The sequence below is a fragment of the Panulirus ornatus genome, chromosome 68 (genome assembly GCF_036320965.1).
Source record: "Panulirus ornatus isolate Po-2019 chromosome 68, ASM3632096v1, whole genome shotgun sequence".
Lineage (NCBI taxonomy): Eukaryota > Metazoa > Arthropoda > Malacostraca > Decapoda > Palinuridae > Panulirus > Panulirus ornatus.
In genome coordinates, this window is record NC_092291.1 from 20,690,327 (window position 1) to 20,704,971 (window position 14,645).

A 14,645-nucleotide genomic window follows, 5' to 3' on the forward strand; every position below is an offset into this window, starting at 1 on the left:
CACATACAAATGCCAGGGGGCGGGCAGCAACTTCAGGTGTCTGTCCCAGGGGCACCTTTGCAGCTGGCCACCTCCCTTCCTTCCTCCCTCCCATCTGTGATAACCACCACTAAGCAAACTGTGATAGATGAAACTGTGGCTCCTGCCTCCATTGTGACAGCTACTGAGGCTGGAACACATCACCAAACTGTAACAGATTCTAATAAAAATAACAAGAAAAAATTTAAAAAGAAAAAAAGAGAAAGAGAACCAAAGGATGAAAAATTGAAAGGTAAAGGGACCTCTATAAATTTAAATGATATTCTGAAAGAAACTGGTATTGTGGGGGATTTGATGCTTTTTGATGAAAATGAACTTACTTTAGGAGGGGAGGGGGTGGAAGGGGTGCAAACTGCAACCCATGCAACACCAGCACCAGTAACTCCAGTACCAGCTGTAGTAACCCAAGCTCCTTTGGTGACTCCAACACCTGTAGTAACCCCGGTACCTTCATTACCCACAGCCGACACAAGTGCCAGCTTTACTGCAACCAGTGAAAATGCTAACCATATTGTAGTTGGTTCTTCACACCAGCATACTTTAGTTGGTATGGGTAATTCTTTAGTGACAGGAACATTGGTAACCAGCTCTTCACCAACTGGGTTGATGACAAACGCTAGCATGCCCAGTGGGATGAGTATCACATTGGATCCTAGTGGCAAGTTTATCTTGGGTTCAGATCCAACTAAAGCCCATCTCACCACATCAACACCTGTTACCCAGGTAAGATCATACACTGTAATAGTTTTGTTTCTGTAGATGTTAGGGACAAAGTCAATCCCCAAGTCCATCTATACAGAATCCTTAATCTTGTAATCTGTTAATTTTGTATTAAGGCCATCTTTAACTTTGTCCCATCCTCTTTACATTACATTTGCATGGGTTTGATATCATCAGTCATGTATCAGACCAACTTTGAAGTCTGTGTAGGTCCCCTGTAAGTTGATGCAATCCTCTGTGCTTTTCACATCCTTCATGACCTTTGTATCACCTGCATACATACTGAGGTAGGAGTCCATACCTTTCAGCAGGTTATTTACGTAGATCAGTAAGAGTAATGGTCCCAGAACAGAAATCAGTGGCGCTCCATAGGTCACCTTCCCCACAAAGAGAAGCTTGCTTCCATCCTTTGTTTCCTTTCACTAGAATAATCTTTTGTCCCTTGAAGAGGTTTATCTCTTATTCTTGCTTTATGATCCAGCTTTTTAATCAGCTTCTCATGCAGTACAGTGTCATATGCTTTCTAGTACTCCAGATATAAGCAATCCACCTCGCCTTCCCTGTTGTCTAAAGACACAGCTCACTCTTGTAGAAATCCAAGAGGTGTGTTGCATATGACTTCACTTCCCTAAAACCTTGCTTTCTCTTACTTAGGTAATTTGTACTCTGTAGACAATCATTCATTTGCTTTCTCGTTACCCGTTCCAGAACTTTACAGACCTAGTTACGTGTTCCAGTACCTTACAGACCATACTCATTAGTGAGACCGATCTGTAGTTCAGTGCCTGCTCCTAGTCTCTTTAATAGATCAGTATGTTGTTTGCCCTATTCCATTCCCTTGGCATTTTGTCTCTCCAGTGACTTCTTGAATGTATTTCATTAAGTTTATCTGGCATATCTGCACACATCTTCAGTACATATGGTAAAATTTTATCAGGACCATGAGCCTTGTATGGATTAGTGTACCTTTTAGTATTCTAGGAATGTCTTTATTAGATAGATATCTCAGTGTTTTCTAAAACTTCCTCCTCATTCCATCTTGTTAGTATTAGGGCTATGCTGTCTCCCACTGTGGTAACACTTTTGAACTTATTATCCAGTTCCTCACATATCCCTTTATCATTTTCCTCAGAATCCTTGAGCCTGATTACCTGCTCTTTAAGTGACACCTGACTCCTGATGAATTATTGGAATAGGTTTGATTTTCTGATCTCTCCTCAATATTTGTTTCTAAGTTTCTTTGTCCCTCCTTTTACATCCTGTTATACATATTCCTTGCTCTCTTATACCTTGCAAATGCTTGCTGGCTGGAGTGCAGTCTGTATTTTTGCTTCTGCTCATCTCAATTTTTTTTATCTAGCCATTCTTTCCTCTTTTTCACCATTCCCTCAATATTTGAGGCTAGAGGTACCCATGTTCCTACTCCATAATTGTAAATTTCACAGAACATCTTTCCACAAATCCCTGGTTCTTGGCTACTGAACTCATTTCACAGTCTATGTTACCTTAGAAATTGTTGATGTGTGTGTAGTTTCCATGATTATATTTCCTCTTTATGTTTTGTCTCACCTGTTCTCTTTTAATGTCCTCATTTACCACATAGTCAGGGTTGTGCTTTACATGATCATTTCTTCCTGTTGGTGTATCATATATGTTATTTTCAGTATCCTTGTTGGTATCTGTGAAGATAAGATTTAGCAATTATGGTGATCTTTCCTTCTTATCCTAGAGTGCTCGCTGGCATGTTGATTTAAGAAATTTTCTTGTATACACTCTAAAAATTTGTCTTTTTCATGACTCCCTGTCACCATGAGAATCTAAATTCCACTTGTCTGTTTCTTTATAATTGACATCGCCCATTATCAATACTCTCCTATCTCAGAGAAGTGAATGTTTTATTGCTTCATGTACTATCCTGATTGTTCCTTCATTGTTCTGTGTATTTTTGCTCAGGATCATTTTGTGTGTCTTTGAATATTTGTACATGCATGTCTGATTTGATACTTATGTGTTTTGTTTATTCACTGCGCATATAAAACTGTGAAGTGCATTTTTTAAATAATGTAACTTTTTGTTTTTAAGGTGGGAGGGTTGGTGATTCCTTCCTGCCAGTCACAAATACAAGTGATTGGTGGAACGACTGTGGGAATAACATCATCCATATGCAGTGTGGCCAGCAGTGGGAGTGTAGCAAATGGGATGAGTAGTGGCATGCCTACTGTAATGACTGGTAGCAGTAATGCTGGAATGGTTAGCTCAAACACACTTCCTACTGTGGGTTCCTTACCATCCTTTACCCAGCTGTTAACTCCCCCAACGCAAGTTACTTCCAGTGTTATGGTTCATGGGCCCAGTGTCACTGCCAGAACTAAGCCACTGCAGTTACCTCAGACTGCTTCTAAATTAACACAAGTAACATCAAAGAGTCAGACTGGAGCAGATATCTCCAGGGTAGCCCAGAATACTCATCTATTACAGGCATTGCACCTTCCTGGTTCAGAAAAGCCTTCATCTGCTGTCAGTGGACAGTCTCATCTGACATCCCTGTTATCAGGGCAACAGACAACATCCAGTAATAGTGGGGAGCAGTCTGGGGTACCATTGCAGGTATCTGTTGCGGATGGAGGACCTATGCTCGCTGTGGTTAGTGTGGGAGGTGTGATGAGCTTACCTGAGGGTGTAGTCTCTACTGGTACAACATTTTCCTCGCCGGCTCCTCTTAGCATACTGGTGCCCAGCCAAGCTAGCCAAGTGCCTCAGAGTTCTACTGTGATTGCGTCTTCTAGTGCTACAAACAGTGTTGTGTCTGGTGCTATTATAAGTCACAAACAATATGTCTCTAATTCTTCATTCATTCCACAGACTAATGTGACATATACTAACACAGAAAATATGCCAGTGTCACGAAACCATTCCCAAATTGTAAATTCTTTGCAACAAGAAAATGTTCCTAGTCAAACAAATAACACAAGTTCATTCATAACAAAAAGTGCTGAAATCAATAACAAAACGCTTAGCTATCAGAATGAATATGTTGCTACCCTTCAAAGAAACCGACATGTTATAGACACTAATAAAAATAAATCAAAATCTAATAAAAAGAAGAAGAAAGATAAAGAAATTGAATCAGTGTCAACAACTGCTGTTGGCACAATGATGGTCAAGCAGAGCTTGCAGGAACGATTAAAATCAGGCACATGTACCAGTATAAGTGGAACCATTCAGCAACAGCTGCCCCTGGCGCCAATACCGAATGGGCTTAGTGGTTCAGCCATCAGAAGTGCATCCCAAACCTTAGGAAGTTCTGCCCCTACTGGATCCTTGCCCTTGTCTTTAGGTGAAACAGGTGGCCACAGTGATAACACATCATTAGTGGGATCCAATATCTCTGCTGCTTCTTCTGTATCCATCATGCCTTCAATAATTACAACTGCTACACCAACAATTCAGGCGTCATCAACTGTAACTACTGCCACCTTAACATCTACCACTGCATCATCACCTCACACTCCTTCAGGAGTGGGAGTTGCTGCCCCAAAGCCACAGTTTAAGCAAGTCAAGCACCTCATTCTTTCACCCCAGAACCAGGAGGTAAGGGAAACTTATTTAGTTAATATGTTTTTTAATAGCAGTGATGGGATGAAATGCCCCATTTTCATTACAGTTCCAGATTATGATAGTTTTTCATGATAAATATGTTTTCTTTATATATAAAAGTTCATTGTGCATTTTTCCTTATTAAGGAAAATAGAATCCTTTCTGTCACATTTGACAGAAACCTCACTGAATTTCACCATGCTTTAACAGTCTTATCCTAACTAAGTACCTCTTGGCTAGATTACTTTAAGTCGCATATGCCATAACTGGTTGCTCCAGACGTCGTGGTTAGTCACCAGTTTTTTCTTTTATCACCAAATGTAGGTCAGATAGAATGGAGTTTGACTGGGTTTAGAGGATGGTTGTGTAGTACATGATGAGTGATGATAGGGTGTTCATATTTTGTCATTATTGTGTTTGTCAGAGGAGGGAGGATGTAGATGTGTATGTTGCCGAAGAGTGAAGCAGTGTATTTTTCGTTTCCGCTTGATCTCTTGATGATCAGTTTTAGGATGACTTGGGAGGGAGTGTTTTTGTGCTGTTGTTAAAAGCTTTTTTGTGTTGAAAGTATTTTTTCCGGGGTTAGAAAGTTAGTGATGACTAGGCAGACAGCGATTGTTCTGAATGACCTCTTTTGTGTGGTTTTGCAGCTTGCTTATATTTGCTTTTGACATGGTGAATGACCAAACAAGTGAGGCATACTTTCTAGTGGATATGATGAATTTTTTTTGTAAATGATATTATAGTATTCTTCTCACTATCCAGAAATGATGCTAAGTGTTCTCTGGACAGTTAGTTTTTTATGGCCTTTGTTTTGATGTTTGTGGTATGGAGGTAAATTTCATGAGTGATGTATGGATACTCAGTATGGTTGGAGATTTGGTGAATGGAAGTGGTTTTGGGTGGATGTAGGGGAGCTTTATGTCAATCCTTGTTTAAGAGAGTGACATTAGATTTCGCTTTTATGTAAACTAGTTTTCTAACTTTATGATGTTGCATATGTGTTTTTGATCAACAAAATCACATCACAGCCTTTTTGTCCTATTGGAGGGAAAGCTGAGGTCTTAGGATGTAAAGGATGTTGTACATGAACCCTTTAGGTATGTAACGGAAGATGGTATCAGGGTTACAGCTGAACTCATAGAATTAAAGAACAAATTAGTGGGACATCAGAGGAAGAAAGAAGAGATTTAGTGCACAGAGAAATTGTGTATGAGCTACTTTGGTCTTTACTATAAGTATTAAGAAGGTAGATGTAGACATATATATGGGTAGATTAGAAAATTTCTTTGAATTTTTGTTGTTTTGATTCATTTTCTTTTTCTTAGGCCTTCAAGAAAGTTCATTCTCAAATTCAAGCTCTCCAGAACAAGAAAACTGACCAGGATACGGCATGTCTTAAGCAGCTTTATGTAGAATGCCAAAAAATTGTTAATACAGGAAAACATGTTACTGTTACTACCACACCACAGCAACCCCAAATAGTAAGTGTTTTGATGTTTTATACTGTAAATGATATTTGCAGGCTAGTTAATAAGGCCTCAGTTGGGTATTACTTATGGTTTACAAAATCTCAGTTTTATCGGCAAAGGAGGGGGGAAGAATACAAAATTATGTAAGCGGAATGTTAAGAAGCTGATGGAGGAAGGCAAAGTCAGAGTAGATGAAAATTTGGGAGGAAAGTTGTTAAGTGAAAAGTTTTGGGAATAAAAGAAACTATACTTGAAGGAGGTGAAAAAGGAAAAAGGTGGATGTCTGAGTGGAAATGTTGATGTGAGAAGGAAGGGGAATAACTGAATCAAAAGGAGGAAGTGAAAGAAAGATGGAAAGAGTATTTTGAAGAACTGATGAATGTGGGAGAAGGGGAGGCAGCAGTTGTTACATGTATGGGTATTGTGTAGGGAAGGAAGAGGATAAAAGTGCAAGGGTTTAGAGCAAAGAGGGAGGCAAGAAGGGCAATAATGAGACTAAAGGTAGGAGGGGCAACTGGAGTGGATGGAATTACGGCTGAAATGCTGAAGTATGGAGGAGAAAGTGTGATAGAGTGGATGCATCTTATATGTAATTTAGTATAGAAACAGAAGGTTGAGCCTGAGGATTGGGTGAAAGCTATTATTGTTCCTTTATTCAAAGGAAAAGGTGCTAAGGATGTATGTAGCAATTATAGGAGAATAAGGTTGTTAAGTATACCAGGAAAAGTGAATGCAAGAATATTATTAGACAGAATGATGGAAGTGACTGAATGTAGAACAAGTGAAGAGCAAGGGGGTTTTGGGAAAGGTAGGGGATGTGTGGATCAGATTTTTTTGTAATAAAAGATGACCATGGAAAAGTATTTTGCAAAAGTTAAGAAGTCATGTGCAGCTTTTATGGATCTGGAGAAAACATATGACAGAGTTGAATGGGATGCTTTTTGGGATGTGTTAAGGATATATGGTATAGGGGGGCAACTGTTGGCTGGCATAAAATCCTTCTATAGAGGAGCAAATACATTTGTAAGAGTGGATGGAGGGCTGAGTGAAAGTTTTGGGATACATGTAGGTGTGAGGCAGGGCTGTGTAATGTCACCATGGCTTTTTAATATAGATATGGATGGAGTGATAAGAGAGGTGAAAGCAAAACTATGGAAAAGGGGTGCAGAGATGGAGTGTGGCAATGAGATATGGTGGCTAGTGCCAAGCCTGTTTGCAGTTGATATTGTGTTGTTTGTGGAGAGTGAAGAGGAGTTGCAGAAGGTTTTAATTGTGTTTTATGATGTGTGTAAGTAGAGGATATTGAAGGTAAATGCAAGTAAAAGTAAAGTAATGGTGTTTGAGAGGAAACAGAGTGAAATTATAGATTTTGTAAAACCATGTAAGTTAAAGAAGAAAGTGTAGTGAATTATGTTATGGATATGGGGAAAAAAGACTGAAAGTGAGGGAATTTAAGTATCTGGAAGCTGTCTTGGGTAAGTGTGGTGATCTGTAAGGAGAGATGAGGGAGAGAGCAGTACATGATAGAAGAGTCATTAGATCCTTTAATGGAATGGAATGATGAAGGGTAGAGGTGTAAGTATGGAAGTGAAGGGAGGATTAAGGGACAGCATAATCCTCCCAACCCTGACCTATGCAGCCAGAACATGGACATGGAAAGAGGCATATAGATCAAGAAACCAGGCTGTGGAAATGAGCTAAAGAGCATGTGGTGTGACTAGACGGAATGAAGAAAGAAATGAAAGAATGTATTAGAGATGTGGCATGGCAAGGAATGTAAAGGGAGTGAATTGTGGAATGATAGAATGGGTAGAACACAATACTTTGAAGTGGTTGGGCATGTGGAAAGAATGCAAGACTGGGAGATTACAAGGAGAGTTTATGATAGTACAGTTAAAGGGGTTGGTGTGAGTGGAAGACCACCTGTGACACAGGCAACTAGGGTGGAGGAATACTGAAGGGAGAGAAACATAGGAAGAATGAGTAGAATGGTGTATACAAGGGAGGCATGTAAAGAAAAGGATAAGTGGAGACTCTTTTGTGCCATGGCCACCCCTTTATGGGAGTTCCTGGAGGGAATGGGCATCAGAGATATAGATAGATAGATAATCTTATCATCCAGCACTAATTTGTCTCCTCCTCTCTCTAAACATTTGGTTCGTACATGCATAATTTTACACTCTCATGTCTTTACATATTTACTAATTCTATATCAAGTTGCATCTCTCCAAATGAGCATCAAAAAGAAGTGAATAATTAAGTAATAGAATCACTTTCATTTTGCACATATAACAGGGAGATTAGTAGAGTAGCAAAATGCTACAGCTTAGATATAAATGAGTCTATTGATTGTACTATGAACTGAATGGTAAAAATAAAGAACTGAAAAAAAGCTGTTTTAGATAAGAAGAGCAATAAAGGTCTTAGATGATAAAACAGACATTCAGGAAAGTGATAGCAAAAAATAAGTGAATGTTATGTGAGATGCCTTTTAGCAAAAAATAAGTGAAGGTTATGTGAGATGCCTTTTAAGAAAGTGGTGTTTCTATTGACCTATATTTGTGAAAACTGTAAAAGTGAATAGATCAGCACAGCATACAGTCAGATGTGTAAAGTATGACACATCAATACATGACTGTCTAAGAGTGGAGGGGGATCCCAAAGATTGTACTTGCATGTTGCTAGTTGACATCATATTGTGTTATATAGCTGTAGATATACTTTGTTGATGACATTTTAGGAGAAGGTGATGATATAAAGGTGTTTCATATTTTTTTTTTGGAAGGAAGGGTGGTTTGTCACCCAGTTGCATTGCTGCTTGGGTGGAGCAGACAATGAATTATAATTTACTTTAGAATTGAAATGTTCTTGAAGTTATAACATTTATTGTAGTTAATATTATTATGAAAGCACCTATAGCTTCTTTCATTCATGAATTTCATTCTTTATGGAATAGATTTTTAGCCTTTTTATAATTTTCCCTGCCCAACTGCCCTAGGTGATTTTATTTGCTTGATGGAATGTAGATGATGTGAAAAAGTATGTTTTAGTATGACTTAGTAAATAGTGCTATTTCTTATCATGTAGTGATTCTGTAGATAGAGGCAAGAGGTAATATGAGTCTTACAGGTAAACATTCACAGACAAAGCATTTTAGTTTGTTCTTGTTCCTATATGAAATTTCCAACAGGCCTTTAGAAAAAGATTGAGGCAATGCTCTTTTGAGGCTTTATTACAGAGCAGAACACAGTCACTTCTGTCACAACTTATTTTCTGATATCAGTTATGTTTCTCAGATGCCCTCACCAAGTCAGCCAACACCTGTGCGATACTCTCACCCAGTGGGACATAAAATCATCACCCTCACGCAATTTAGGCAGCAAATTAAACATTTACCACAGGTAGGAGACCATCCTTAACTGTATTTATTTGTATTTTATGTATAGATTTTATTTATTTTGTAGTTATGATTATGCTTAATGTGAAAGATAATGATGAATTGAAAGTTGAAATAGAGTGAGGGAAAGGGAGTAGAAGTGGTGCAGCTTCAATAGATCATATTTATTTAGAGATATTATAAAAGAGCAGTGTGGTTTCAGAAGTGGTAGAGGATATGTGGATCATGTGTTTGCTTTGAAAAATTTATGTGAGAAATACTTAGAAAAACAGATGGATTTGTATGTAGCATTTATCGATCTGGAAAAGGCATACAATAGAGTTGATAAAGATGCTCTGTGGAAGATATTAAGAGTATATGGTTTGGGAGGTAAGTTGCTAGAAGCGGTGAAAAGCTTTTATCGAGGATGTAAGGCATGTGTACGAGTAGGAAGAGAGGAAAGTGATTGGTTCCCAGTGAATGTCGGTTTGTGGCAGGGGTGTGTGATGTCTCCATGGTTGTTTAATTTGTTTATGAATGGGGTTGTTAGGGAGGTGAATGCAAGAGTTTTATGGAGAGGGGCAAGTATGCAGTCTCTTGTGGATGAGAGGGCTTGGGAAGTGAGTCGGTTGTTTTTCACTGATGACACAGCGCTGTTGGCTGATTCAGGTGAGAAACTGCAGAAGCTGGTGACTGAGTTTGGTAAAGTGTGTGAAAGAAGAAAGCTGAGAGTAAATGTGAATAAGAGCAAGGTTATTAGGTTCAGTAGGGTTGAGGGACAAGTCAATTGGGAGGTAAGTTTGAATGGAGAAAAACTGGGGAAGTGAAATGTTTTAGATATGTGGGAATGGATTTAGCAGTGGATGGAACCATGGAAGCGGAAGTGATTTACAGTGTGGGTGAAGGTTCTGGGAGTGTTGAAGAATGTGTGGAAGGCGAGAACATTATCTCAGAGAGAATGTTGGGGTGAAGAGAGTGGTGAGAGTAAGTGAGCTTGGGAGGGAGACTTGTGTGAGGAAGTACCAGGAGATACTGAGTGCAGAGTGCAAAAAGATGAGAGCAAAGGATGTAAGGGGAGTGTGGGAGGAATGGGATGTATTTAGGGAAGCATTGATGGCTTGCACAAAAGATGCTTGTGGCATGAGAAGCATGGGAGGTCGGCAGATTAGAAAGGGTAGGGAGTGGTGGGATGAAGAAGATTATTAGTGAAAGAGAAGAGAGAGGCATTTGGACGATTTTTGCAGGGGAATAATGCAAATGAGTGGGAGATGTATAAAAGAAAGAGGCAGGAGGTCAAGAGAAAGGTGCAAGAGGTGAAAAAGAGAGCAAATGAGAGTTGAGGTGAGAGAGTATCATTAGATTTTAGGGAGAATAAAAAGATGTTTTGGAAGGAGGTAAATAAAGTGCGTAAGACAAGAGAACAAATGGGAACATCAGTGAAGGGGGCTAATGGGGAGGTGATAACAAGCGGTGGTGATGTGAGAAGGAGATGGAGTGAGTATTTTGAAGGTTTGTTGAATGTGTTAGATGATAGAGTGGCAGATATAGGGTGTTTTGGTGGAGGTGGTGTGCGAAGTGAGAGGGTTAGGGAGAACGATTTGGTTACAGAGAAGAGGTAGTAAAAGCTTTGAGGAAGATGAAAGCTGGCAAGGCAGCAGGTTTGGATGGCATTGCCGTGGAATTTATTAAAAAAGGGGGTGACTGTATTGTTGACTGGTTGGTAAGGATATTTAATGTATGTATGACTCATGGTGGGGTGCCTGAGGATTGGCAGAATGCATGTATAGTGCCATTGTACAAAGGCAAAAGGGAAAAAGGTGAGTGCTCAAATTACAGAGGTATAAGTTTGTTGAGTATTCCTGGGAAATTATATGGGAGGATATTGATTGAGAGGATGAAGGCATGTACAGAGCATCAGATTGGGGAAGAGCAGTGTGGTTTCAGAAGTGGTAGAGGATGTGTGGATCAGGTGTTTGCTTTGAAGAATGTATGTGAGAAATACTTAGAAAAGCAAATGGATTTGTATGTAGCATTTATGGATCTGGAGAAGGCATATGATAGAGTTGATAGAGATGCTCTGTGGAAGGTATTATATATGGTGTGGGAGGCAAGTTGTGAGAAGCAATGAAAAGTTTTTATCAAGGATGTAAGGCATGTGTATGAGTAGGAAGAGAGGAAAGTGATTGGTTCTCAATTAATGTTGGTTTGTGGCAGGGTTGCGTGATGTCTCCATGGTTGTTTGATTTGTATATGGATGGGTTATTAGGGAGGTGAATGCAAGAGTTTTGGAGAAATTAGCAAGTATGCAGTCTTTTGTGGGTGAGAGAGCTTGGAAAGTGAGTCAGTTGGTTTTCGCTGATGATGCATCGCTCGTGGCTGATTCGCGTGAGAAACTGCAGAAGCTGGTGACTGAGTTGGGTAAAGTGTGTGAAAGAAGAAAACTGAGGGTAAATGTGAATATGAGCAAGGTTATCAGGTACAGTAGGGTCGAGGGACAAGTCACTTGGGAGGTAAGTTTGAATGGAGAAAAACTTGAGGAAGTGAGAGTGTTTTAGATGTCTGTGGATTTGGCAGCAGATGGAACCATGGAAGCAGAAGTGAGTCACAGCGTGGGGGTGGGGGCAAAAGTTCAGGGAGCATTGAAAAATGTGTGGAAGGCGAGAACATCATCTCGGAGAGCAATAATGGGTATGTTTGAAGGAATAGTGGTTCCAAGAATGTTATATGGTTGCAAGGCGTGGGCTATAGATAGAGGTGTGCGGAGGAGGGTTGATGTGTTGGAAATGAGATGTTTAAAGACAATATGTGGTGTGAGGTGGTTTGATCGAGTACGTAATGAAAGGGTAAAAGATATGTGTGGTAATAAAGAGTGTGGTTGAAAAAGCAGAAGAGGGTGTTTTGAAATGGTTTGGTCACATGATTGACAAACAGGATATGTGTGTCAAAGGTGGAGGGAACGATGAGAAATGGGAGACCAGATTGGAGGTGGAGAGATGGAGCGAAAAAGATTTGAGCGATCAGGGCCTAAACATGCAGGTGGATGAAAGGTGTGTAAGGAATAGAGTGAATTGGAACGATGTGTTATACCAGGGTCAACGTGTTGTCAATGGATTGAACCAGGGCATGTGAAGCGTCAGGGGTAAACCATGGAAAGTTTTGTGGGGCCTGGATGTGGAAAGGGAGCTGTGGTTTGGGTGCATTATACATGACAGCTGGAGACTGAGTGTGAATGAATGTGGCCTTTGTTGTCTTTTCCTGGCACTACCTCGCGCACATACAGGGAGGGGGTTGTCATTTCATGTGTGGTGGGGTGGCAATGGGAATGAATAAAGGCAGACAGTATGAATTTTGTACATGTGTATATTTGTATATGTCTGTGTATGTATATATATGTATATGTTGAAATGTATAGGTATGTATATGTGCATGTGTGGACGTGTATGTATATACATGTGTATGTAGGTGGGTTGGGCCATTCTTTCGTCTGTTTCCTTGCGCTACCTCACTAACGCGGGAGACAGACAAAGTATAATGAATAAATAGATAATATATATCAATATATACCCTCTTAGGCTCAGTCCTCTGTTCTTAATGCTACCTCGCTAATGTGGGAAATGGCGAATCTGTATGAAAGGAAAAAATACATACATAAGCTTGCACAAACACAGACATATACATATCTACACATGTACTTATTCATCCTTGCTTGCCTTCATCCATTCCTGGCACTACCCCACCCCACAAGTAACAGCATCGCTACCCCCCACTTCAGCAAGGTAGCATCAGGAAAACAAACAAAAAAATGGTCACATTCATTCACACTCAGTCTCTAGCTGTCATGTGTAATGCACCGAAACTACAACTCACTATTCACTTCCAGGCCCCACACACCTTTCACCCTCCTGCATGTTCAGGCCCCAATCACTTAAAATCTTTTTACTCCATCCTTCCACCTCCAATTTGGTCTCTCGCTTCTCCCTGTTCCCTCTACCTCTGATACATAGATCCTCTTTGTCAACTTTTCCTCATTCATTCTCTCCATATTCTTGATACTGATATAAAAAAAGGCTAGAATGCTACTGTTATGTAAATGCAGATGTACCATAGTATTTATATGCAAATGTTAATTTATTTATTCATTTGTTATTATGTTATTCGTAGGACCAGCAGAGGCAAATAATGGACCAGAGCAAGCAAGTCTTGCAAAGATGGAAAGATCCAGGAACTGTGTCTTCTACCGGAACAGTTAATGCTCCAGCTGTTCATACAACAGCACCTCATCTCTCTCCTAATCCACAGGTATGTTATACCATAATACAATGTACTCTTTTGCATTGCTTATAGTTACAATGAACATTGCTCAGATATCTGCAGTCCAAAGCATGTTATTTAAGATGTAGTTCATTCACATTGTTCTCGATTACCATGATTGGTTTGAAGTGAATTTAAGGTCGTATGGGGATGATGTTCTGTAGCAATGCAATTGTGTATTGTCAGAACTAGATTGGTTAAGAGATCTTTGTTTCAAGAGCACCCATTCCCTATACAATACTTTCCTGGAAAACTTGTCAAAGTATGAAATTTCTTTATTCAAGCAATTGAAATCCAACATCTGACTTCGGTTTGAGGTGGTGGTGGAATGGGTTGGGATGGAGTTAGGGTGACGAGGAAAACAAAGAGACACCTGGGTTGTCTGCATCATCTCTCGAATTATCTAATTCATCACTTGTTTCATCAGTTGGAGCTGAGGAGAAGTTTGCATAGCCCTTTTGGAAATGCTATCCAGTTTTGATGGAGGTGCATGCCTAATGCTCCCCCAATAAGGCTTCTTATAGCAATGTGAACCATATGTTAGTACAGTAGAGGACATGAGGATATGTTCATGGTCAGAATCCATAACACTGATGAGAGCCACAACATTGTTTATGTCATTAATCACCTGCTAACCCTTTGGTTGTAAAGTGGCATGTGGTAGGAAATATTTCTATCCTTTCCTCTTGGAGTTTTTCTTTGTCCAACTGCTCAAGTTCTTCATGGTTCAGATACTCAGAATACAATTTCAGCAACTCAGCCATATCTTGTTCTTCAGTTTCTTCAAAGCCATCACTGTTTGTAATAGTCAGAATGCCAGCTAGGTCTGTGGAATTGTTTCTCCCTGCCCCAAACTTGAGAAACCACACACACACTCTTGCCCAAACACTGCTCATTGTCATGGGTTTAACTTTCTCCCATTGCATAATGATGTCCATATCATTCATGATGCTATTGTTCTTCCACCACTTCCTGATTGAAGACTTACCCTCCTTATTTATGTCACTGAGGAGTTGGCAAAATGTTCTCTGGTAATATACCTTGAAGGTGGCGATCATTCTCAGATCCATGTGTGGGTAAAATGTTTGTCATGCAGGTGGGATGTGGATTTTTGAGAATGTTTCCCTCAG

At 39.8% G+C, this 14,645-nt stretch overlaps 1 protein-coding gene across 2 annotated transcripts in view; it reads left to right on the plus strand.

The window, feature by feature from the left end:
- The window catches only part of LOC139747240 (uncharacterized), a 66,604-nt gene that overhangs the window by 28,464 nt on the left and 23,495 nt on the right, over positions 1 to 14,645 (plus strand). For both annotated transcript variants that reach the window (XM_071659292.1, XM_071659291.1), the window contains exons 4-8: positions 1 to 762; positions 2,842 to 4,350; positions 5,685 to 5,840; positions 9,125 to 9,229; positions 13,366 to 13,503. The exon at positions 1 to 762 is cut by the window's left edge. In XM_071659292.1, the coding sequence (XP_071515393.1) occupies positions 1 to 762; positions 2,842 to 4,350; positions 5,685 to 5,840; positions 9,125 to 9,229; positions 13,366 to 13,503 (2,670 nt within the window). The remainder of the gene's footprint in view (positions 763 to 2,841; positions 4,351 to 5,684; positions 5,841 to 9,124; positions 9,230 to 13,365; positions 13,504 to 14,645) is intronic.